Here is a 26,914-nt window from a genome sequence, read left to right on the forward strand (position 1 = left end):
CCTATGCCTTGTAAACTTTTGAGCCTACAATACAGCAAAGATCTTCTCCGGGTAAAGCTGCTCATTTTCTTCTATTTGTAAAGGATGATTAAATGATTCGTTGAAAATAGCGACATGTTAAGTTGCCGTTTAAATGGCAAGCCAACCATTGCCTCTAGGCCAAGCTTTCGTCTTTGGGAATAATGATTTTGCTAATTGCAGAGAGAGAGAGAGAGAGAAACAGAAGTGAAGCTTGTTGTTTGTCTGTGCTGCCAGTCCTTTCTCACTTGGGCTATCCACCACGGCGGAAGAAGCTGGAGTGTCCTTAATCAGATTCATTCCCTACACACGTCTCACGGAGCATGGAGTTAGATTGAAATCATTCGCCTAAATGGCAACTCTGTCAAATGGGAAGTCGCTCCTAGCCCATGATTTCGACAGTTGCAAAGAGAGGGGGAGAGAGCGAGACAGTTTAAAACATGTAGTCCGCTTATATTGTCAAATCCTTTGCTCTTAGCATTCTTCCACCGCAGCGATCCATACAAATGGTGTGACTGAAAAACATTCGTATAAGTGGCAACTCTGTTGATTGGGAAGTCGCTCCTAGCCCATGATGACTTATACAGTTGCAGTGATAGAGAGAGAGAGTGACACAGTTTAAGACATGTTATTCCGATTGTATTGTCAAATCCTTTGAGCTTAGTAGTCTTCCATAGCAGCTATTCAAACAAAGCTCATGCCTTCCTCTTAGGAATAATGACTTTGCTTCGCCATTCCAGACAGATGGAGAGAGACTGTTACACCGCACGAGAATTATGCCTAATCCTTGCGAAGAATGCTGAAAAGTCCATAGTGAAAGTCCTCCCATATTTAAAGTGCAAAAGATTTGACAACAGAGGTAGACCACATACCTCTGTTGTCAAATCCTTTGCACTAGTTCAACCTATCACCCCGTCGGAGTGCACTTGACTCATGTTTGCTTTGGAAAGAGCAAGTGGAAAGGAGAGAAAGAATGGGAAGGAAAGAAAGAGTTCGGGGGGAGAGAAAGATTGGGAGGGAGAGAAAGAGTGGGAGTAAGAGAAAGATTGGGAGGGAAAGAAAGAGTTCGGGGGGAGAGAAAGATTGGGAGGGAGAGAAAGATTAGGAGAGTGGGAGGGTGAGACAGTGGGAGGGAGATAGAGTGGGAGGAAGAGAGAGTGGGAGGAAGAGAGAGTGGGAGGAAGAGAGGGTGGGATGGAGAGAGGGAAAGAGAGTGGGAGGATGCGGGATAAGGGCAATAGAGAGTGAGAGAGGGAGAGAGGTAGGGAGAGAGTGGGAAGGGGAAGGGGCGATATTGGGAAGTAGATTAAGTGGGAGAGAGTGAGGGGGAGTGGTAGAGGGGTAATAGAGAGGGGTAGGGAGAGAAAAAGTGGAAAGGAGAACAGAGTGAGGGAGAGTGGGAGGAGTGATAGTGTGAAGAAGAAAGTGAGAGGGAGTGGGATAGGGGGAATAGTGAGGGGGAGGGAGAGAGAAAGTGGGAGGGAGAGAGAGAGTGGGAAGGGGAGAGAGTGTGAAAGAAAGAAAGAGAGAGGAAAAGAGAGAGGGTGGGAAGGCGAGAGAGTGGGAGGGAGATATAGTGGGAGGATGAAAAACAAGGAGGATAAAGGAGAGAGAGGGTAAAATCGAAAGAAAGGTGGAGAGAGGGAGTGAGAAAGAGAGTGAGTGTATGAAAAAGGGTCTGAGAGAGACAAAATGAGAGAGAGGAAGAGTAGTGCTGTGATAGATAAGTACACGTTAGTGATTTTACACTTATGCCCAAGTCAAATTTGCGGATCGGTTTATATGGGGGCCACATCAGTTTATAGACCGACTAAGATCGTACATGACGTGGATGATGGAAATCATAACGCAAGTCATTGTTTCAAATTTCAGCCAAATTGGATTTTACACTTATGCCCAAGTCAAATTTGCGGATCGGTTTATATGGGGGCCACATCAGTTTAAAGACCGACTAAGATCGTACTTGATGTCGATGAGGGAAATCATAACGCAAGTCATTGTTTCAAATTTCAGCCAAATTGGATGAAAATTGAGGCTTCTGAGAGCTCAAGAAGTCAAATCCGAAGATCGGTGTATATGGGGGCTATATCTGTTTATAAATCGATTGGGATCATAGTTGGCATGGTTGTTGGAAGTCATAATTCAAGTCTTTGTTCTAAATTTCAGTAAAATCAGACGAAAATTGAGGCTTCTAGGAGCTAAAAAAGTCAAAACCGGGAGTTGGTATATATGGGGGCTTTATCCAAATCTGAACCGTTATGGCCCATTTGCAATCCCCAACGACCTACATCAATAAGAAGTATCTGTGCAAAAATTTAAAGCCTCTAGCTTTACGGGTTCGACCTCTATCAAGATTTTGACAGACAGAAAGTCGGGACGATGCAGAATATTTATACATTATATGGTTGAAGATCAATATTTTGAGATGTTACAAACGGAATAACTACATTAGTATACCCCCATCCTATGGTGGTGGGTATGAAAATGGTATGGCAGCCATGTAAAAACTTCTCTCCAAACAGGTGTCGCACTGTGGCACACCGTTGGGACTCGCCTGTAAAAAGGAGGCCCCTGATCATCGGACAGCACTCATTAATATTCGAGAAGTTGACCCCTGTCCCTTAATGGAATGTTCATAGGCAAATTTGCGTTTGTTATTGTAATTTGGTCTAGATGAGACTATATTTGGATATGACTGCCATATAGGCCGTTCTTCCGGTTTACGGTCTTTAACCCATATAAGGCCAGTTTATTACCAGATTTTGATTTTAAACACTTTGACGTTCGTGTCTAAGTTGGTTCATGGTTCGAACCTTGTTTCGATATACCTGATATGGGTTCCTAAATGGGGCATTCTTCATCGGATTTTGAAGAAATGAGGGGTTCCCACCATTTGGCGGGTATCCAAAGTTCAACCAGACTGAACGAAACGCCTTTTTTCATCGACAACTCTGTTTTGTTTTTTTTTTATTAATTTCATATCACAACTTAGAATAGTATATTTTCAGTTTTAAATTTTCAAATGCTGTTTGCGATGTGCTTTTCGTCTCTATCCGAATTACAAAAGTTCGCGGGTATCCTTTCAACTTTCTCTAAAGATCTGACCCGTCATATATTATGCCCACCTACTTCAATACCATGTGAAATAATGCTGCTAGAGGTAAACTTTTTAATGTATCCATTACACAAACCCATTTCATTGTGAGGAGTCTATCTTAGGTACACCTTAGCTACATGGTGGTGCTTGGGCAAAAGTTTCCTTCTGCCAAATTTTATTTCTTTTCCCTTTTTTCTTAGGCCAAAACTTAACTTAAACTGGCAACTACTTCGTTTTATGACATCAGATATCCATTTCAAACAAAAAATTGTGTGCTTATTGCTAATAAGCATCCTTTAAACCAACCTTTTTTTCTATTTGCTAATGAAGAAAAACAACCATAGTTTCTTTTCAAATAAAAATGATAAATGTCTGTGTGCTCTGCAAATTAAAGTCTGGCAATGTTTACGTTTGTCACATAAATATTTGCTCTACAAACTATTTGCAAAAGACCGAAAGATAGAGAGAGAGAGAACGAGAGGAAAGCAAATAACCTTCCAAATGGCCACCATGGTATTCCTAATTACGGATTATCACACAATTTTCTGAGCAATTCAGCCATGAATGTAATTATCGTGACCAATTCCATAGCAATATCTCATTTCCTGGTGCGAAGCATACCAGCAGCACTATCGCTTGCCCACCTTAACTTACCTAACATAGATAGCTCCAGCCAGCTAACTTGCCGCCTCTTATCCTCAGTTACACCATAAAAACGTGGTGGCGTTAAAATTGCGTGTCTTAAATACAAGTTCGTTCGCCCAGGAACATTGTTTAACACTTGAGTACTGATGTTATTGTAGCCAACTGCGTTTGGTATGCCTGGGCCCCACAAACTCATGTTTCATTCTAGTCTCCTTTGCCAGGAACGAAGGGAGCACCAGCATCGCAAACACGCACTGGCAACAAAAACTATGTCAGAGAATTCAAAACCATGACAGCCACTTCCAGTTCTGGGTTGCAAGTGGATGATTGATTAAAGTGTAGCAAGCAAATACCTAGTACTGCTTAAATACACACTGAGAAAAAATTTTGTCGAATAATAAAACTCTCTATGGCATTTGATCTATGGGTTTAAATCTTAGATATGTGTCTAGTCCGCTAAATATAGGTCCCTGCTTTGTCCTGGGTATGTTTACTCTCATAATTTTTTCAGTGTATACCAGTGGAGAGAAGGAACAATGATGGCAGTGGACCATTGTTTAGTTTACGTGTTTCAGAGCAGTCTAGAAATCATCAAGCAACATAAGTATCAAGTGCAATGAAAAACATAAAAGTGAGGTCATAACACTGATACCTAGCTCTCCCTTGCTCTTACTCTCTCTCTCTCTCTCACACACACACACACTCTCCAGGGTAGAACATTAAATAGAGGTAAAACATGTGTACGCATGTAAGAACGCGCATACCTGCAGCGCTAGGATATTGCAAAAGGCTGATGGATGGCCAGAGAGCAGCCAGTCAAACAGACAGACAGACTTATCATAGGCAAAGACGGACGGATGTATAGACACAAGGACCTAAAAACATGCCAATAATGAATGAATGACTGAAGCTTTTAAGACAGTGGCCACCACTTCCCAGGAACTTCTGTTGATAAAAAATCTAGCCAGACCATATATGGAAGATTGGCCAACGCCACATGAGTTTTGTTGCAAACATCTTCTTCATCGACACATTAAGTCGGTTTTTGGGTTTGCCGTTTTGCACTTATAGTAGCCTGCCATCAAAGCATCAGTGGTTGTGAGGGCGCAGTTGCGGGCCCGTTGTTGCCACCACCGCAGTTGCTGTCGACGTGATGGCTGAAAGTACAACATGATCTGGTAATTAGTGGTTTTACTATTGTTTCGGTGATACTTCCAGTGGGCATTTTTGTTCATTAAGGCAACAGGCAACAATCGACATACATCGATTGCCTAGCAATGTTAAGACTCCCCATTATACTACTGCCCTCTCCCCCCAACCATTTCCCTCTCTTAGAAGAGTAGGAAGTTCATGTGGCACAAATGTGTGTATGAGTAGTTCCTACAAAACCTATAATTTTCCCAGAGATGTGGAAATGGCGAAAAAGGAAAATGAAAATGAAGACCTATGAAGACACTGTTGCCTGCGGTGAAACGGTTAACAAAAAGAAGGACAAATAAAAATGAACAAGAACCCGCCCTATTAAAATTTTATCATGCAGGCATATTTGTACAAAAGACCATTTCTTATTCAGTTGGTAATTTAGTACTCAATGAACTAAATATAGTTTATTAGCGATGTGTGATGCAGAGGTGACCCTCCATGTAGGGCAAAAGACCCCCATGTAGGTAAAATTTAAATTTTAAACTAAGAAACCCAAATGAAAGCAGCGAAATGTTGTTGACCCGACATGGCAATAAAAATTTTACCATGAACATTGCATTGAGAAATTGGGGAAAACTTCTCTTATATCATTGAGTGCTATAGGACTCAAGTTTAAGCTCATTGATAAGGGACCTCCTTTTTGTAGTCGAGTCCGAATGGCCTGCTGCAGCGCAACACCTCTATGGGAAGAAGTTTTTACATGGCATTGTTCCTCACAAATTTCGACAGCATTAGAAGGCGATAATCACCGCTAAAATGTTTTTCTGAAGTTCTCGCTGGGACCCGTTCCCAGCTACATATGCGGAAGTGCGGTGTCCTCCAATACCACCGAGATCAATCTCATATAAATAATTTGTAATATCTTGAATTATTGACCTAAGGCGCCAGTCAATATAGAGATGTCTGTCCGTAAGGATATCCGCTTTAATCGATTTTCAATTGTGATACTTATAGGATGGGGGTATACTAATTTTGTCATTCCGTTTGCAGCATCTCGAAATATTCGTCTGAGACCCCATAAAGAATACACATATATTCTTGAACGTTATGACATTTTGCAAATTTTGCCCATGAACAATCCACTGAGGAACAGGGACGAACACATATCAATGTGTACAGTCCGATTTTAAGGCTTAATCTCAATGATAAGGGCCTCTTTTTCATAGACGAGTCTGAACGGCGTGCCCCAGTGCGATACCTCTTTGGAGAGAAGTTTAACATGGCATAGTACCTCACAAATTTTGCCAACATTAGGAGGGAAAAACTACCTCTGAAAATTTTTTCTGATGGTCTCGCCAGGATTGGAATCCAGTCATTCAGCGTCATAGGCGGACATGCTAACATCTGCGCTACGGTGGCCTCCACTTTAAGACGATATAACCACGTCCAACCGTCTTTCTGTCCATCCGTCTGTCTGTCGAAAGCACGCTAACTTTCGAAAGCCTAAAGCTAGGCGCTTACAATTTTGCACATATACTTCTTATTAGTGTAGGTCGGTTTGGGTTGTAAATGGGACGTATCGATCCATGTTTTGATATAGATATGATTTTAGCAAAACTGTCTCTAACGAAAAAATTTGATAAAAGGACAAAATTTCAATGAACAATGAACAAAATTTCTATAGACATAACTTTAATGAAATTTCAGATTTTTCGGTAACATTTTCTGCAAAACAAACAATCGATAACATAACGATCTGCAAACAAACAAGAGTCCAGTATCATTTTCTGTAAACAAAATTTCGATATCATTTTCTGCAAACAAAATTTCGATATTATTTTCTCAAAAGGCAAAATTGAATGAAATCTTTTCTTCGAACAAAATTTTGGTAAAATTTTCTCGAAAGATAAAATTTCCACAAAACTGATGAATTTTTTTTTTGAAATTTCGATAAAATTGTCTCTACCGAGAAAATTTTACTAAAATCTTCTCTAAAGACATAATTTTAATGAAATTTTCTCTAAAGGCAAAATATCCATAATATAAAATCTAGACGAAATTTTTTCTAAGGCAAAATTTAGATAACCTTTAATGTGAACAAAATTTCGATAACATTCCTTTAAGGATAAAATTTCGTTTAAATCTTCTCTTAGAACAAATTGTCCCCAAAGAGAAAATGTTAACAAAATTTTTTCTAAAGGAAAAATTTCAATGAACTTGTCTATTAAGACACAATTTCGAGCAAATTTTGTGTGAACAAAATTTCGATAACATTTTCAAGAAAGACAAAATTTAGATAAAAACTACTTTTGGAATAAATTTCGATAAAACTGTCCACAAAGGCAAAGTTTCAATATAATTGTCTCTTAAGACATATTTTTGACAAAATTTCCTTTTAAGATATAGTTTTAATGAAATTTTCCCTGAAGGCAAAATTTCGATGGATATTTTTATTTAAACTTTCTCATAAGGTAAAGTTCCTACGAGTTTCACTTATAGACTAAATTACGACAATTTTTTCTCTAAACAAAATTTCGATAACATTTTCAATAAAGACAAAATTTTGATAAAACCGTCAATAAAGGCCATTTTCGACATACAAAGTTTCAATATAATAATAATAATTTTATTTCTCTAAACAAAATTTCGATAACATTTTCTACAAAAAATAAAATTTCGATAAAAACGTCTTTTGGAAAAAATTTCGATAAAACTTCCAATTAAGGCAATTTTTCAATAAAACTCTCTCGATAGACAAAGATTCAATATAATTCTCTCTTAAGACATATTTTCGACAGAATTTCCTTTTAAGATATAATTTCAATGAAATTTTCCCTGAAGGCAAAATTTCGATAAAATTTTTGTTAAAATTTTCTCACAAGATAAAGTTCCTACGAACTTTACTTATAGACTAAATTGCGATAACTTTTTCTCTAAACAGAATTTCGATAACATTTTCCATAAAAATTAAATTTCGATAAAACTTCTTTTGGAAAAAAGCTCGATAAAACTGCCAATTAAGGCAATTTTGCAATAAAACTCTCTCGATAGACAAAGATTCAATATAATTGTCTCTTAAGACATATTTTCGACAGAATTTCCTCTTTAGATATAATTTCAATGAAATTTTCCCTGAAGGCAAAATTTCGATAAATATTTTTGTTGACATTTTCTCACTACGTTAAGTTCCTACGAACTTTACTTATAGACTAAATTGCGATAACTTTTTCTCAAAACAAAATTTCGATAACATTTTCTCCAAAAACAAAATTTCGATAAAACCTTCTCTCAAAAAAAAGTCGATAATATTTTGTCCAAAGATAAAATCATGACGAATTTTCCTATAGACAAAATTTGGATAATATTTTCTGTAAACAATGTGTGATATAAATCAGTCCATAATCTGATATACCTCCCATATAAACCGATCTCCCAATTAGACTTCACGAGCCTCTAGAGCTCGCAATTGTTTTCAAATTTGGTTGAAATTGTGCACATGTCGTTTTGACATGATTTCCAACAACTGTGCCAAGTATGGTTCAATTCAGATTATGACCTGATATAGCCGCCATACCTCCTGATTGGACTTCTTGAGTCCTAGATGGTCTTATCCAATTTGGTTTGTACATGTGGTTTTGGTATGACTTCCAACAACTGTGCGGAGTATGGTCTAAATCGGTTCATAACCTCATCTAGCTGCCATAAAAACCGATCTCCCAATTTGGCTTTCTGAGCCACTTGAGGGCGCAATTACTACTGGATTTGCCTGAAAATTTGGAGGTGATATTTTTCTATGACTTGTACGGCGTGACAAGCACGTTCCATATCGGACGATAACTTGATATAGCTCATATATATTTGAAAAAGTCATTCAAATAACTTGGCCAATGCAGTTCATTTTGTTGTCGTTTATTTTATTTTATTCTTATTTTGTTCTATTTTATTTTATTTTGTGTCGTTTTATTTTATTTTCAAAAACTACAGCGCTATCATATATACATACCCTAGTTTGTCTGTCCCTCTGTCAGTAAAACTACTCATGAACCAACATCTATAGGGCCACATATTGTTCTACTCGGCTGCCGTGGAAGATCCTTTTGCATGCATAACAATGCAGTTGATTTAAGTTTCTGACCCTATGGCCACTATCGATTGGCCATTGTAAGCAAAGGTGGCCTTTATCCGGGGGTATTCGTGCATTGTTTAGTTGTTAATTTCAAGCATTTTTTACAATTTATCGGCGATAATGATTTTATGGCTTATAGCCTCCAGATCGGTAAACTGATTTCATACTTTAACCCGGCTAGATTGATTTTTTCTGCAGGCATTTTGTTGTTGTCTAAACGCAATTTCCTCTTGTCCGAAATCATGTTTGAGGTTGGGGCTCTGCAGTTGCGCTAGTCTTTAGCAATTCTCACTCAGTAAAGTGGAGCCGTGGTTTCCCAGGGAATGAGCTGCAGCAAACATAGAACATTTTAAATGTTGGATTGGCATTTAGTTTTCGATGCAGGTTTCGCGTTGATGGGGAGACAATGAAGCACTACACCGCCATTGTGGTGTGGGCTGTTCCAGATATCTTCTTCGTGTTGTTTGTAATTTTCTGCTTATCAAAGGGTCCACAATTAATGCAGTGCTGTGTTCATAGTCCCTGTCTATGAAGGGACCAATAGAGCTGCTGATTATGCCTTGCTTTTGCCTTTGTTGGTCGCTTTTGTGTGTTACATCTCATGTTTTTCACTTTGATTTACTTGATAGCCAGCTCGGACTTGATGTGAGCCAGGGCCATTGGTAGAGGGAAAACCTTGGCCAGGATGCTGAAACGATTCGCTTTATATTGGCCATATCAGAGCGTAACTAAAGCCAGGGAAAAACTTATCTAAAGTGGATTTGTAGTTTTAAAGGATTGTGAGAATAAACGCAGAGCACACACAGAGGGAAAGATGGTTTCAATGGATTTTCGAATATGTTGCCTTGACTAAAAGATTTTTCACATCAGATACAAGTGCGTGTATGTTTGTGTGTGTGTGTGTGTGTTTTTATTCTCAGTTTGTGGGTAATTATTTACTTTGTATAAGCTGAGGCGAGAAAGACACAGAGTGGGAGAGAGAAAGAGAATGAGAGGCAAAGATAAAGCTTTTGAAAATCTTTTCAGGGATATTAAAATTATTGTAATGGGTGGTAAGTATGGCTAAGAGGATTGCACAGAGAATAAGATCTGTATGTGTGTTGTGTTGCAGATTTTTGGCTTTTATCTTCTTTCAGCAACAGATAATTAACCAAGAAGAATTGTATTAATGGCCAAAGGCTTTGTCAGGAACGATTTCGATTGCCTTTGTAGGGTCGTAAGTCTTTAATGAAATAAACTATGGTATGCTTTAACCAATGAGGGTTTCATAGAGCGAAAAAGGGGAAAACTATAAATAAAAGTTTCGAAAACAAAAAAAAAACAAAATCTTACAAAAAAATTTCATATCGAAACTCGGACATTAAAAACAAAACTAAAATTCAAAGTGTAAACATCCAATATCTATATTATTAAAATTAGATAAAATTTCGATAAATATTGGTTTAAAAACAAAATTTCGATAAAATATTCTCTAATACAAAATTGAAGTCAAATTTTCCTTGAAGGCAAAATTTCTGTTTCGATATTATTTACTCTTAAGACAAAATTTCAATAAAAACCCTTTTACCAACAAAATTTGGTAAATTTTTTCTAAAAATAATATTTGAATAAACTGTCTCGAAAGACAAAATTTCTATATAATTTTCTCTAAGAACAAAATTTCCATCAAATTTCTCTAAGGACACAATTTTAATGAAATTTTCCTTTTTTCTATAACATTGTCTGCAAAAAAAAATTCAATTACACTTCTCTAAAGAAATAATTTTATTGAAAATTTGCCTTTTTCGATAACATTTTTTGTGAAAAAAAAAATTTCGATAACAAAACCTTGTGGTAAGGAAATAATGAAATGTTTTACTTTTCCGACAACATTTTCTGTTAATAAATGTTCAATTGAACTTCTTTAAAAACATAATTTTATTGAAATTTTCTCTTTTTCGATAACATTTTTTGTAAAGAAAAATTGCGATAACATTTTCTGTAAACAAAATTTCGATATCGTTTTCTCTAAAGACAAAATTTCAATAAAAAATTTTCTTGGAACAAAATTTTGGTAAAATTGTGTCCGAATATAAAACTCTCTAAAGTCAAAATTTCGATAAAAGTGGCTTTTACGACAAAATTTCAATAAAAATTTCTTTAAAGATATAATTTTAATAGAATTTTCTCAGAAGGCAAAATTTCCATACAATTTCGATGAAATTTTATCTAACGATAAAATCTAGGTAAAAGTTTCTTAAATAAAAAAACCTTTATTTAAACTAAATTTCGATAACATTCCTCTAAGGAAAAAATTTCGATAAAATCTTGTCTCAGAATAAATTGTCTCTGAAAAACAAATTTTGATTAAATTTTCTCTCTTTTTGTGTTGGATATCCACCACCATGGATAAATTAACCGTCCGCTTTTTATTAAAACTCCACTACTATATCCATTGTGATATGCAAATCGGGGCTGGTCAGGATCATATTTGATTGAGGTACCGAGAACATTTATACAAGTCACAGTTTCAGCAAAATGGGACAATTTATGGGATTGAAACCCTAAATTGGAAGATCGGTCTATATCAGAGAAAGATATTTAAATAAGTCTTATTTGGACCATGTGTTGGTGGGATGACGGGAGGCTTAATACAAGTAACAGTGTCAAATTGCAGCGAAATCGGGTAATAAATGCGGTTTTTTATGGGTTCAAGACCCTTAATCGTCAGATCCGTTTTTATGCCAGTTATATCGAAATATAGTCCGATCTGAATCATGTTTGAGTTGGTTGTCTGGAGGCTTAGAACCACTCGCCATTTAAAATTTCAGCGTATTCGGGTAATAATTGACCCTTAGTCGGCCGATCTGTTAACAAAATTTCGGTAACATTTTCCCTAAATATAAAATGGCGATTAAACCTTCTCTCAGAAAAAAAAATCGATAAAATTTCCTTCAAAGATGAAATTTCGGCTTTTATAGACTAAATTACCATAACATTTTCTGTAAACAAAATTTCGATAACATTTTCTCTGAAAACATTATTTCGATTAAATTTTCTCTAAACGTACAACTTCAATCAAAGTTTTTTTAAGACAAATTGTCAATGATAGAACTCTTTCAATGACGATATTTTAATTCAATACTCTCCACAGAAAAACTTTCTAAATTTTCCTAAAGCAAAATTTCGATAACATTTCTGTAAAGAAAATTTCAATGAAACTTTCCCTAATTATTAGCTTCGACAAATTCTTTTCTAAAGTCTAATACTGACTTCGACTTTTCCGATTCCGTGGAAGTGGTAGTAAGTTCTATGAGCAAAATATGAGCGACATGGCGCTGCGCCAACACAAATTTCGCTTCAATTAATTACAAAGATAATTAATTGCTCACGAAATGGACAGCAATCAACTCTGCATCAATGCTGTTATCTTTGTTGTGTGTTGTTGTTTGACTTTTGTTGTATTTTGGCGAAGAATAGAGTCTGTCGGACTTCGAAATAAATTAATTGGCATTTTCACTGCGAATGAAGTCAGTACTAAACTTAAGAACGAATTTTTGATTAATGTTTCTCAAAAGACAAAAGTTAGAAAAAAAATTTTCTAAGGACAATATTTCGATAAAAAGTTTCGATAAACAATTTCTAAAAATTTCGATAATTTTTTTCTCTAAAGATAACATTTTCATGAAATTTTCTCTGAAAACAAATTTTCATAGAATTTGCTCTGAATCCAAATTTTCATAGAATTTGGTCTGAAGACAATATTTCGATAACATTTTCCTTAACATTTATCGTATACAAAATTTCGATAAGTTTTTTTAAGATAATATTTCTGTAAAATCTTCTCTAAAATCAAAATTTCAATAAATTTCATTTTGAAGGCAAAATTTTAAAAAAATTCTCAACTTTTCGATAACTTTTTTTGTACAGAAAATTTCGATAACACCTTTTCTAAAGACAATATTTCGATAAAATTTTCTCTAAAATCAAAATTTCGAAGAAATTTGTCTCTAATTTTCTATAAAGTTATACACGCATCGGATAGGCAGTCACTCACATAGATGCTTCTTGAAATTTAAAACGAATTCCACTTTGAAGTGGGGAATACATTGTTAAATTATGAATGGAATGGCACCAAATACTTCCACACTACCTTTTGCCTTCCTATCCATCCTATGTCGTTGGTCATACAAATAAAAGTAACAGCTGATAACTGACAGAAGAAAGAATGCAATTACAGAGTCACAAGCTGTGAAAATATTTGTCATCGCCGACTATATGAAAAATCCGCAATTACTTTTTGGGCAACCCAATATGTGTTCCAAAACCTCGAAAACGAGAAATGCAATCCAAGTTCGTTATCCATAAGATTTTAATTGGTCATTCACCACCATTGTTGGTGGTGGGACAATATCGATTCGCCTGGTTTGCAAGTTCTGGCAGCCTTTTTTGATTCTCTAACAAGCAAATGTCAAGAAGATTGATAAATGACAATTGCTGTTGTGCAAATTGGAAATATGATCCCTTTCAGCTTGTAAAAAATTTTCAGTAGACAAGAGACCGTTAAAAATCTACTCTTTTGCAAACAAGGATGCACCTATCAAAAAAGGAATTTAGAAAATTATTGTAATGCAATTATCTTGGAATGTGGGAATGGGAATTAAAAAAAAATGTTTAGATGAAATAGAATTGAAGCAACAGCTTTTGTTCCAAGTATTGGTGTTGAACCTCAAAATGTACTCTTCTCATGGCCAATTAAGGCACTCAACTGAGAGAAAAGGATATTTGTAAGTGTTGGATGCAATTTTACCAATCAACATTCCATTAAGGAATATGGGATATTCTTCTCTCAAGTTTAAAGCCTCCTTTTAAAAGCCTTCGTATTGATGCCAAGTTACCGAATATGGAACAACTGGTTGTAAGTTTTGTTATTCATTTTATGTCACCAAAAAGGAAAGCAGAACTCCCCCATCCATTATTAAAATAAATTGTGGCGTTTCTCCCCAAAATAATTTCCTTATAAAAGCTATTCATTCATAAGTGGTTGCCACGCACTCAGCTAACCATAAAATTAATCTGCCAAAATTCTTATTTTCTGAAAAACCCCTCCCTTTATTTAAATTTTGTAACTTTTTTCGCCGCCATAACCATTATTTGGTTTTAATCCGAAATCGATTTAAATTGTTTCCCCATTTTATCCTACTTTTAATTGCAGGCAAAAGTGTACTCGCTCCGCCATCACCACCCAAGGATGCTCCCGGCGAAATGGGTAAACCAGTGACATTGCCCACCAATATGACAGAAGAAATGAAAAAAGCTGTCGATGATGGCTGGCAAAAGAATGCCTTCAATCAATATGCCTCGGATATGATATCCATACACAGGACCCTCCCAGATCCTAGAGATGCCTGGTAAGTAACACATGCGAAATGAAGGACATGAACATAAAGTAAAGCCTTTGCCGCCGCCTGATCATCGATAAAGGCGACATAAGAAAGAAAAATCGCCCATTAATGAATTTTAAAAACGAAAGAAGAAAAATTAAAAAAAATGGGTGTAAAAACCCATTTATTTCAATGGCCCCATATAAAATAATAGTTTTGTATCTTTTTTTGTTACCCCTGCTATCTGGGAGTCAGTTTTAATATATGTAAGTGAAACACTTTTAAAGTGTTCGCCTAGATGGCCAACTATTATAAAGTTTTAAATAGCAAAAAAAAAAAAAATAAATAAACGCGCAGTGTCGAAAACATTCTCGCTGTAGGCAGGTTTCGTAGCCTTTTGCTGGCTAGGCATGGAAAAAAACCTTGGCGGCTATTTTGCCAAGGGTATGGGTTGTCCAGTACAACAAAGGATATGAGGTGGCACTGAAATTTCAACCCAACAATAAATTTTTGTTTCGGCCGGGCCGAATCTTACATGGATCGCATTTGTTATTGTGTAAAATTTCAGCCAATTCGATTAGGAATTGCGTCCTTTAGGGGCTCAAGAAGTAAATTAGGGAGATCGGTTTATATGGGAGCTGTATCAGGCAATAGACTGACTCAGACCATATTTGAGAGGCATTTTGAGGTCATGCGGCAAGCCATTGTACATAATTTCAGCCAAGTCTGATAAAAATTGCTTCCTCTAGAGGCTCAAGAAGTCAAGATCCCAGATCGGTTTATATGGCAGCTATAACAGGTTATAGACCGATTTCAACCATACATAGCACAGTTGTTGAAAATCACAACAAAACAGCTCATTTCAACCAAATCGGATAAAGATTGCTCCCTCTAGTGGCTCAAGGAGTTAATATCAAGGATCGGTTTATATCTATATCAAAAACATGGACCGATATGGCCCATTTGCAACCCCAACCGACCTACTCTAGTAAGAAGTATTTGTGCACAATTTCAAGCAGCTAGCTTTACTCCTTCGATAGTAAGCGTGCTTTTGACAGACAGACGGACGGGCGGACAGATCGACTTAAAATGTTATGACGATCAAGAACACATATACTTTATGGGATCTTAAACGAATATTTCGAGGAGTTACAAACAGTATGATGAAATTAGTATACCCCTATTCTACGGGGAAGGGTATAAAAATGTTAATAGTTATCGTTATAGGAAAACATTTTCCAATTATTGTGAAATTTATCAAAATGTCATACTTTTGGAGATTTAAAAATTAAAACTTCTCAGTTATAAATACAAAAATTTTAAGAAATTCCTATAATATGAAATTTTTGAAAAATTTGTTACAAATATTAAGCCTTTAAAAAATATCCCAAAAAAATAAATTATGAGAAATTTCCCTATAAATTGGAAATTACCAAAAAAATTTCATAAATTGACAATTTTTGAAAATTTTCCTATAATTAGAAAATTTCTAAAATCTTAATTTTTCCATTTAACGTTTTGAGGACAGAAAGTTTTTTAAATTTTTATAATTATTTATAAGAAAACTTTTAAATATGTCTTATTAATAGGGACATTTTCAAAAAATTCCTATATATTGGGAAAATTGAGATTTTTTGAAAAACTCGTATTTATAGGAAATTAACATATTTTTTTATTAAAAAACTCCATAGTTATAGTAATTTTTTTAAGTTTAAATTTTGTAGGGAAATTTTTTAAACATTTGTTATTTATTAAAGGGAAATTTTCAAAAATTTCCTTTACAGACAATTTTTATAATTTTCATATTTATAGCAAAATTTTTCAAAAATTTTATTGTCGTGATTGATGTATATATCCATTTGGAGGGTTTTGGGCGGGCCCGACCCCAACAATAGAAACCAGTTTTGTTTTTGTTGACTGTGAGAGTGCAAAAAGATTTCGAACGATTCACATTACCAATCTCCGAAATCTGGTATTTTTGAATATTAGCGTAGAGAGAAGTGCTTTTTAGGGGGCGAATGACACCAACACCTCAGGCATTTCGATTCAAATATGGATATCAAATTTGAGCCCCATATATCCATGGTTGGTAAATATGAATCGTTTTGATAGTATTTTTTGGGTCTGGGACGGGCACCGCAATTTGATCTAAGAGTAGATATCAAATTAGTTTTTTACTCCCAAATACCGTTGATTTGAGTCCATATTGGCTTTAGGGCCTATCTCTAAACACTTGGTTCCAAAATTGGATATTAAATTCATTTTCTACCTTCAAATACCTTTCCAGTCCCATATTGTCCCATATTGTCATAATGGGACAATTTACCTATTTGACGCGTTTTAGGAGGAAAATCGCCACCTAGACTTAAACGCAAATTGTAATATCATATTCGTAATCTACGCCCAAATATCTTTCATTTGAATCCCAATAGCCATGGTCGGCTGATATACCCATTTGGGGGAATTTGGGGATGAGGCGACCTCCCATAACCTGGAGCTAATTTTGTATGCCATATTTCTAATCTACTACCGAATACTTTTTATTTGAGTTCCATATTGATAGGAACGTCGAATATATCTGTTTAGAGGAGTTTTGGGGTTGGCGCGGCCCTTTGGGTATTTGGACCCAAATTTTTGTACGATATTCGTTTTCTAGTTTCCTTTGATACCCAAATTGATTTCGGGTCAAATTTCATCCAAATCGGATGAAAAATGCTCCTTTTATGGGCTCAATACTCTATATCGGGAGATCGGTCTATATGGCAGCTATATCCAAATATGGTCCGATCTGGACGCACTGTTTCTAATTTCATCCAAATCGGATGAAAAATGCTCCTTTCATGGGCTCAATACTATATATCGGGAGATCGGTCTATATGGCAACTATATCCAAATATTCAACAAAAGGGTTTAGAGGGGTACCACAACCCGCAATGCCAAATTTCATCAAAATGAACGATATTCAATAAAAGGGTTTAGAGGGGAACCACAACCCGCAGTGCCAAATTTCATCGAAATAGAAGGAAAAATGCTCCTTTTGTTGGCTCATTACACTATATCGGGAGATCGGTCTATAAGACAGCTATATCCAAATATGGACCGATCTGGACCAAATTTGATAGGAATGGGTAGGGGTCTACCAGAAAACACTGTGCCAAATTTCATCGAATTCGGGTAATAAATGGATCTTTTCTGGCTTCAATTCCCTATATCAGGAGATCGGGTGGTCGGTCCAAAGGGCAGCTATATCCAAATATAGTCCGATCGGTCTACCAGAACTCACTGTACCAAATTTCATAGAAATCGGGTCAAAAATTATCAATTTATTGCCTCAATACTTTAAGTCTGGAAATCGGTCTATATAGCGGCTATATATAACTAAAATCTGATTTTATGAGATCAGAAGATCAGGTTTATATACAAAGAAAATGAAATCATCAAAAATTGTTTGGAAAATATTTTTATACCCACAATATCTGCAAACTTATAAATACCCAGCTTTTGGGTATAAATGGGTAAATACCCGGGTATTTACCCAATTTACCGGTTAAATACCTTTTGGGTATTTACCTATCGCCGATCTCTAATGATGGATGGATGGATATGCCCATTTGGGGCGTTTTTGGGGCATGGGGTAACACCCTACACTTCGACCTGATTTTGTATGCCAGATTCGTAACCAACTCCCGAATACCTTTCAGATGAGCCCCATATTGATATGGATGTTCAATTTGTCTCCTTTTAGAAGTTTTGGGGTTAGGGCGACTTCCTGGGTACTTAAATCTAATTTTTAATGCCATATTCGTATTCTACTCTTCAATATATTCCATTTGATATCCATATTATCTTTATCGGTCCACTTTTGATTTTGGGAGGATTCTCCCCCCTTCGATACCAACAAATTATAAAGCATATTCCTTATTCCTGACCATATTCGTACTTTACTCTTGAATAGCTTTCATTTGAGTCTCATATTGTCATGCTCGTCCAATTAACCTATTTTAGGGGGTTTTGGGGTTGGGACGGCCCCACCAGTTACTAAGACCCAATTTTTAATATGAAATTCGTACTCTACTCCTAAGTACCTTTCATTTGAGTCCCATACTGTCCCGATTGCCACACTTTTATTTTTGGGTGGTACTGTTGGTGTAAGGGGGAGGGTCCTCCCCCTTCCGATATCAAAAAATTATTTAGCCTATGTATCCTTCCGGACCAACCTATACAAACTGTGAAAATTTAAGGTAATCGTTTTAGCCGTTTTGGAGTCTATAGAACAAGCAAACAAACAAAAATTAATTTTTATATATTAGAAGATTTTTTCAAAAAATTATAATTATAGGATTTTTTTTTAATAAACACATATGTATAGGAAATTTTTCGCAAAGTTCATTTACATGGGAGGTATTCCAAAAATTTTATTTCTATAGAAAATTTTTCAAAGATTTCATATTTATAGGAAATTTCATATTTTTAAGAATTTCTTCAAAAATTTCTTACATATAAGAAAGAATTTTAAAATTTCATCTCCACAAAAATTTGTGAAAAATTTTATGTGTATAGGAATTTTTTTTTTTAATTTTCGTATATATGGGAAATTTTTTAAAAATTTCATTTTTTTTAAAAAATTTTTCGAAAATTTCATATTTAGTAAAGATTTTCCGAAATTTTTTAAAAAATCCCTTTGTTAGAAAGCTTTATAGAAGTTTTGTCTTTAGAAAACATTTCATAAAATTTCCTGGTTAACTTCAATTCTTGTTATGTTTGCTGGGTTATCGAAATAACCTAAATGAAATATGACTACCATATCACCCTAATATTTTTCCTTTGGAGTTTTTTGTTTTTTATTTTTTGCCATAGCGGCTTTTCAAATATTTCCCTTTAAAGAAGCCGTTTTTTATATACGCAAAAACCAAACTGATTAACTTTTTTTGCTTTGCTCCTCTGATACATTTTACAGGTGTAAAGAGCCGGGACGTTATCTACAGGATCTGCCAGCCACCGATGTAATTATTTGTTTCCACAATGAGGCGTGGTCCGTGCTGCTGCGTACCGTGCATTCAGTGTTTGATCGTTCGCCAGAACATTTGATAGGCAATGTAATATTGGTAGATGACTACTCCGATATGCGTAAGTATCTGCCGGCAACAGAGTGCTATCAAATAAATGAGAATGGGGTTTGAGGCCATGCGATGTTGCCTTGTGAGAGTTACAGATTGGCAGGGTGTGCAACAATGATGACGTCGACTACGATGACGATGACGACGATAATGGGAAAACAATATCAAGATGTTGTTGTGCCATGACAGTGAATGAGCTGAAGAGTGAGTGAGGTTGGTATGCAGCACATGCAGCTAAGCAAACCACGCGGTGTGATTATGTTCTGGTATTGTCTGGAAACGTGATTGATTGCTGCACGTGTCTGGCATGGCAAATAAATTCTGCTATACCGCCAACACCGCCACCATCTTAGCCACACACAACAATCTATGCTATTTGTAACTCCCTTCAAACCTCACTGCCGCCAGTCTTTTGTATGCCAACTGCACCTGGTTTCATTACATGGTTTGAAGCCTCTTGTCCTCCTCACTCCCCCAACCCTCTAAAGGCCAATAATGTGTTTTTTTTTTGTTTGTTCTGATTTGTTCTTTACATTTGAGCTTTTTTTTTCTCCTTTTTTCACAGCGCATACGAAAAAACAATTGGAAGAGTATTTTGCCGCATATCCAAAGGTTAAAATTCTACGTGCACCAAAGCGTGAAGGTTTGATACGCGCGAGACTACTTGGAGCACGCCATGCCACATCGCCGGTCCTGACTTATTTGGATTCACATTGCGAATGCACTGAAGGTGAGTTGAATCATGATTATGTTGATGATGATGACGATGTTGATGGTTTTGATGAGACCTTGTTTGTGGTGCATCAGATAGGGGGGAAATCAGACTAAGGTACGAATTTTTGATGTATGAAGGAAATTTTCAAATGGTACCAAATTTAGCTAGGAAAACAAATGGGTAACGGTTTAAGCGGGATAGGGCCTACTTTCTATACAGGTTATCGCATCATACTCAACTGATAAACACCTTAAATTTGATTTACAAATTGCAATGATGGCTCTATATGTCAATTTTAAGTGGTGGCATAACCCCTCTGATTTTTGACCCAAACTTCAATGACAGATTCGGACATACAATAGGCATTGATTTGAGTGCCAATTAGGGATGGGACGCCCGTTAACTTAATTTCTCGACACTTGAACCCAAATGTGTACAAAAGAATAGTAAGCTACTAATGAGAGGGTGGGGGGCACCAGATCGGTTGTTAGTGGCTTTGAGGCATTTCTGTTGTGGATGCACCTGGCTTAGAATATTCCGGTTTCACGGGTTTAAAATGTTTAAAACCCGTTAGACCGGGTTTCGAAAACAAAAAAACCTGGGTTTTCGCTGTTGAAAATGAACTTTTTCCAATAATGAGTTCTAGCATCCAGATTTTTTTAGAGTGTTTTTTTAACCCGGGTTTACGGGTTTAAATCTTTTGTACGGCTTTTTGTGGGTGAACCGCTTCAAATATAAAATTCGCCGGTTTTCTTTTTACCGAACAGGTAAAACTATACACAAATTTGTAGTACTGATTTGAAACATCTAAAAGCGGTTATTTTTGGACAAAAACCAATTTCGTAGGAATAATTTGTTAAAAATCTGAGAAAACTTCATTTTTTCTGAAACTAATTGTTACAAAATCGTGCCAAATTTTTTTATTGTATCTTTTTTTTGCAAACAAAAAAAAGAGAAATTTCAGAACAAACTGATTATTATTCTATTTAGGCTACAAAACTGGAAAGTGGTTTTCAAAAACAATTTAACCATAGAACATCTAAAAACCGGGTTATGTTTGAGGGAAACCCTTATTTATTAAAAACTGATTTCTTGACAACCCGAAAAATTAGAACTTTACAAATCGGTTACTATATTTACCACTAAAAACCGAAAATCCGATTTTCCAAAACGGCAAAACCGATTTTAAAATCGGTTAAAACTGTACAACCGGGTTTCAAACCCGAAACAAAAATTTAAAAAATTGTAAAACCAATTTTTTAACCCATATAACCCGTAAAATCGGTATTCAAGCCCAGGTCTAGTAACAAGAAATGGTCACACAATGGCTATTTATTGACATTTTTTGCCAAATCAAAAAAAAAACATACATTAAAAATCAAATCAATCAGATTACATTACTAGATAAACCATATACTAAGGACTGGATAAACCATATACTAAGGAACAAATGGATAAATTGTGGGTCCCATGACATAAATATAAGGGAGAAAGGAGCACAAGGCACGCCGCAGGGGGGCATTTTATCCCCACTCCTATGGATGACCACCATAATATTACTGATCCTGAGGAGGGATTTGAACCCATTTGCTATGCAGAAGATGTTATACTGCTTATAAAGGATATGGATCTTTTTCTTCTACATAGCGTAGAAGGGCCGAAAAGGTCTTGCAGATGGCATACGACTGGGCTGGACCTTGGGGTCTCAATGTTGACCCAAAGAAAACTAAAATCTGCCTGTTCACTAGGAAGACGAAGGTGGGCCAATTTGACGCACCACGTTTCCTCAATAGAACGATTTCGATAACTGACAAGTTAAATTACTTAGGAGTGATATTGAACAAGAAACTGAATTGCAAGTGTCACATTCTGGAGCGTACTGAAAAGGCTCAGAGATGTTGGGCACTATGCAGGCTAGAAATGAGGTCTGAATCCGAGGATTATTCACTGGCCAATGATTAGACCAATATTTACTTACGACTCAGTGGTATGGTAGACTGGGGTGGAGAAAAGTGTAATACAGCAAATTCAGAGAACATGTTGTCTTGGCGATGAGCACCACGCCCACCAGAGCAATAGAAAATATTCTAAATATCCGATTCATAGACATACAATTTAAATGTGAGGCAGCCATTGCGGCTTTGAGACTTAAGGCAATGTAAGAATGGATGGAGAATAGGAGCAGGTCATACTATCGCGGTATATTGAGGCGACGATAGGAAGGAATGAAAAAGGATTCCGATCGTATACCTGAGATGATACTTGAGGTCGAGTGTAAGGCACTGTAGATTGTGAGCGGCACAATCTTGGATTGGCGGAACTCTGAGATTGCCATCTGGAAATTCAACCTACACATATGGATCAAAGCTAGAGGACTGAGTGTGTCTGGGGGTCTACATTAAGAACCCAAGAACTGAGATCTGTTTTCGACTTTCTGACCATAATAGGAGGAGTGTGTTCACGAAATGCGTGAAGTGGTGTTGTGTTTACGCGAGGAATTCGAGTGTAAACATTTTTACAACCAAAACGGCAAAGTCACAAACATTCTTGGAGTATCAGAAGGAGATTAACGCCTTCTCTGAGGAATTGTTTGGATGCCGGGCCAAGGCGCAGTAAAGGGAATGAAAGCAGACGATTTGACAGTGAATAAACTTGCTTAACATAAATCCTTTCGGCTCGGCGCAGTCCGAGTTGAGGGCGTGGGCAACGAACGTAGAGCAGAGAAACAGTTGGTAGGACGGCGAAACTCCTATGGGGTGATCCGAATCGTGAGAGTACGAAGCTATTACTGAAAAGAATTAAAAGAGAGGTCAGCATATCTTTCGCTTTCATAACAGGATACAAAGCACTACGAGTTCGCCTATGCAAAATAGGAGCGGCAGATGATAGCATGTGTGGGGAAGATGAAGCGACGTTGGAGCATTTCCTATACCATTGTCCAGTTTTCGCGGCTAACAAATATCACCCAGTGTTTCCAAATCGAAAAATTTTTTAGCATGTTTTTGTAGAATTTCACATACTCTTGTTTTAAAAAAGAATCAAGCCGATCGGCCCATAAATAGCTGTTCGGCAATTAATTCAAAATTTGATATGTTCGAGGTGGACAACTTTTAAGCCCCATGCATCGCACTCTGGACTCACTAGGGTCCCCGAATTAATTCCAGGATTTTACGATTTGGCAACACTATACACCAACACCTAGGTGGGAAAACAATACCAGACATGAACCGACTTAGGGGCATGGTATGGAGGATAATTAGGGATTTTGTTATGTAGCATATAAATCCAAACTTTGGTATATTATCATTTAGTCATTTTTTAAATTGTTGTTTTAACCAAATTATGTTACAATCTTCCGAAATTTTTTAAAAAAAATTTTAATGTTTTACGATTTATAGTACTTTTCATGCTAGTGACCATACCACTATGCTATTTCTCATCTCTGGTGTGTACGCACACTTCATGCAATTTCACATTGAGCACCACAACTTGCATTGCATGGTAGCTACAACTGGGGTATTTAGTGGCACCAGCTAGTTGGAGTTCCAGTTGCAGTTCTGCCATTCTGCCAAATCATTTGCATAGGGATATGGGGGCTCGTTTGCTCGTTCGCTGGCCCTGTTCGTCCCCCATGAGCTGCGTAATTGTTTTGGTTAAACAAACGAAAACTTAACTAAATGAGGTTAAATGTGGCCATCATGCCCCATGCAAGCATGCAATACCTGCTGCTTTACGTACCAATAACACAACGATAGGTTCTCATTAGGGGCCACCAGGTCTATGGTGTTGATTAAACAATTTTCACATGTCTCTGGGCTAAGGTGAGCATTGAAAGTAGACAGCAGCAAAAGTAGAAGCTTCCGAAGCTCATCTAATCAATTGGAAATGAAAGAATGAATTATTCAAATTCAATTTACCTTTCCAATAGGATGGCAACAATGAGCTGAAACGAAATGTGAGGGCACAATCGAAAATCACATTCAATTTGCTACGTAAGGGCATTCCATCACATGATTAAATTGAAAATTTGGCAAGGATATGCATTGGATAAAGCTTAGAGGTAATTCACCAGAATGAATTGTGTTGTACAATTTCAATTTTTCGAAAATTTTTGGGATTTTATGATATTTTGTTTTTTTTTAAATGTAAACAATAAGAACATTTAAAATGTTGTCTTTTGCATATCCTTTTATTGTAAAGTCAAATTTTTTATTTAAATTTAAAATCATCTCAATGGTTTTCTTTATACTTTAAAATCAAAGACCAATATTTCATTGTTTGTTTAACAATTCCTTTAAAATGGCCAAAACAGCAAATAAAAGTTTGTATTTCAATTTCCTATTAAAGGAATAAAATAACTGATTTTCAATACCAATAAAGTTTAAGAGCAGTCAGCTGCATTGAAGTGGAGAAAATTTCACTTTACTTTTAATACGAAAATGATATTTATGCATATAAAACTCTTGATGTATGTAGAAGCAAACCAATGCACACTCATGCACACATGCAAATAGGCCAACCCCTCTATAACACCGCATACCCATTTATGAGTAGGTATGCAAGGAAATACATTCACATAAATTCGTTATGAATACAAATACAAATGTATATCCTTATGTGTACGAGTATGCAATACAATGAATACTTATGTGTATGTCTGTGTGTGTATGCGTATGAACATCAATCCTTGTTCTGTTTAAGATTAATATTCCCCTAGGCTTGTTTCTGTCCGTCTATTGGTCTGCCGTTCTGTCTTTCATCCTAGAATTTTTGTGCCCCAAATTGTAGCTACACATTGAAGTGTATGCTTTTTGGAAAACTTCATAACCTGGAACCATCAATCATAAAATGAAAATGGGAAATTGAATATGTGAACATTTCTTCAATTTTCCAACCGGAGAAAAATCTTTTACTGACATGCTGCCTTCCATTCTGATTCATATTTGTTTGTTGACATAGTTTCGAATATAAATTGAAAAACATTTTAATTATTTTTATATGCAAGAATAAAATTTAATTAAAAATTAGTACGTGCAAAAAAAAGGCATACATTGCCATAAACGAATTTCGTTTATTGAAATTGCTTGCTACGAAGAGACTTTGCTTAAATACAGAAAATATATGTTAAGAGAGAGTGTGGATGATTTAGCGTTCAAGTTGTCTGTCAAAGGGTGGAAATACATGATATTTATAATAAACTTGATAAATGAATCAGTTTTTACTGTTAACGAAATATTTTTGCATTAAAATAATTTTTGAATTCCTTCAACAACATTTTTTCCAGTGGGTGGTGGGCAGAAATGTAGATGAGAGTCTAGATCTTGACCATGTTCGATACGATAGAGGGTCCTAAGACAACTCACAGTGCCAAATTTCAACGCAATCGGGTAATAAATGCGGCTTCTATAGGTCTTTGACCTTAAATCGGAAGATAGGTCTATATCGAGGCTGAAGACAATTCAGTGCCAAATTGCAGCCTTATACTAGGGGCCTTATAGCTAATATCGGGAGTACGGTCTATATGGGGACTTTATCAAGATATTATTTGATCTAGACCATATTCAACACGGATGTGGAGGGTTCTAAGATAATTTCCTTGAAATCGGGTAATAAGTACGACTTCTATGGGTCTTTGACCTTAAATCGGAAAATCGATCTATTGGGTTGCCCAAAAAGTAATTGCGGATCTTTCATATAGTCGGCGTTGACAAATTTTTTCACAGCTTGTGACTCTGTAATTGTATTCTTTCTTCTGTTAGTTATCAGCTGTTACTTTTAGCTTGCTTTAGAAAAAAAGTGTAAAAAAAGTATATTTGATTAAAGTTCATTCTAAGTTTTATTAAAAGTGCATTTACTTTCTTTTAAAAAATCAATTACTTTTTGGGCAACCCAATATATAGGGATAACAAAATATTGTCCCATCTAGACCATATTCGACACGGAAATCGGGTAAGAAATTCGGCTTCTATGGTATTCTCCGGTCAGCGTCTCCATCTTGGAGCCAACAGTGAAGACCTAGATTGCAGCACACTCATACAGAGCATTCTTTGCGCAATCCTCTATCGGAAAACTGAAGATCCCATCTCGAATCTATGTCGGTACAAAAAAGTCGGAGATTGCCAGGAAGTCAATTGCGGCTATGGGAATGGTACAGATCTCCTCTAAAAGGATCAGAAAATCATCCCACATAAGGTGTATAGGAGTTTCTAATACTTTCGCCGTATTCATATAGCATCCATCAGTACAAGCCCAATCCTTTATGTCGGTAAAGGGAATTCAGAAGATCCTATCCCAAATCTGTCTGGGTGCCAAGTTGTCTGTAACTTTTTTTGGCCTTGCCCCCGCATGATAAAGTTAATTTGATAAACAACAACTTTTGTCGAAAAAACAACGACAAAATTTGTTAATTTTCCTGCAACAATTCATTTTGAATCACAAGGGCCCAAAGTAAAAGTTTGTTGTTGAAAGGCCCTTGCATTGCAAGCCAAAATTTAACAACTTTAAAACAAAAAATAAAAATTATAACCCCAAAACACGCCACAAAGTGGCTTTTTGTGCTGCACAAGCTTCGGTGAGTGTGGTGGTTGCTTTTATTTTCTTTGTTTGGATCACGCTGCTTGTTCTCTGGTTTATTTACTGCTATTTCCCGTAAAAATTTTATTAATTTTGCCACCGCGAAAATTTTAACTT

The 26,914-nt window shown here is 36.1% G+C and overlaps 1 protein-coding gene across 3 annotated transcripts in view; it reads left to right on the forward strand.

The window, feature by feature from the left end:
• Positions 1-26,914, forward strand: part of LOC106095261 (putative polypeptide N-acetylgalactosaminyltransferase 9) — a 315,857-nt gene that overhangs the window by 162,572 nt on the left and 126,371 nt on the right. For all 3 annotated transcript variants that reach the window (XM_059369150.1, XM_059369149.1, XM_059369148.1), the window contains 3 exons: positions 14,224-14,419; positions 19,350-19,519; positions 20,075-20,239. In XM_059369150.1, the coding sequence (XP_059225133.1) occupies positions 14,224-14,419; positions 19,350-19,519; positions 20,075-20,239 (531 nt within the window). The remainder of the gene's footprint in view (positions 1-14,223; positions 14,420-19,349; positions 19,520-20,074; positions 20,240-26,914) is intronic.

Source organism: Stomoxys calcitrans, chromosome 5 (assembly GCF_963082655.1).
Source record: "Stomoxys calcitrans chromosome 5, idStoCalc2.1, whole genome shotgun sequence".
Taxonomy (NCBI): domain Eukaryota; kingdom Metazoa; phylum Arthropoda; class Insecta; order Diptera; family Muscidae; genus Stomoxys; species Stomoxys calcitrans.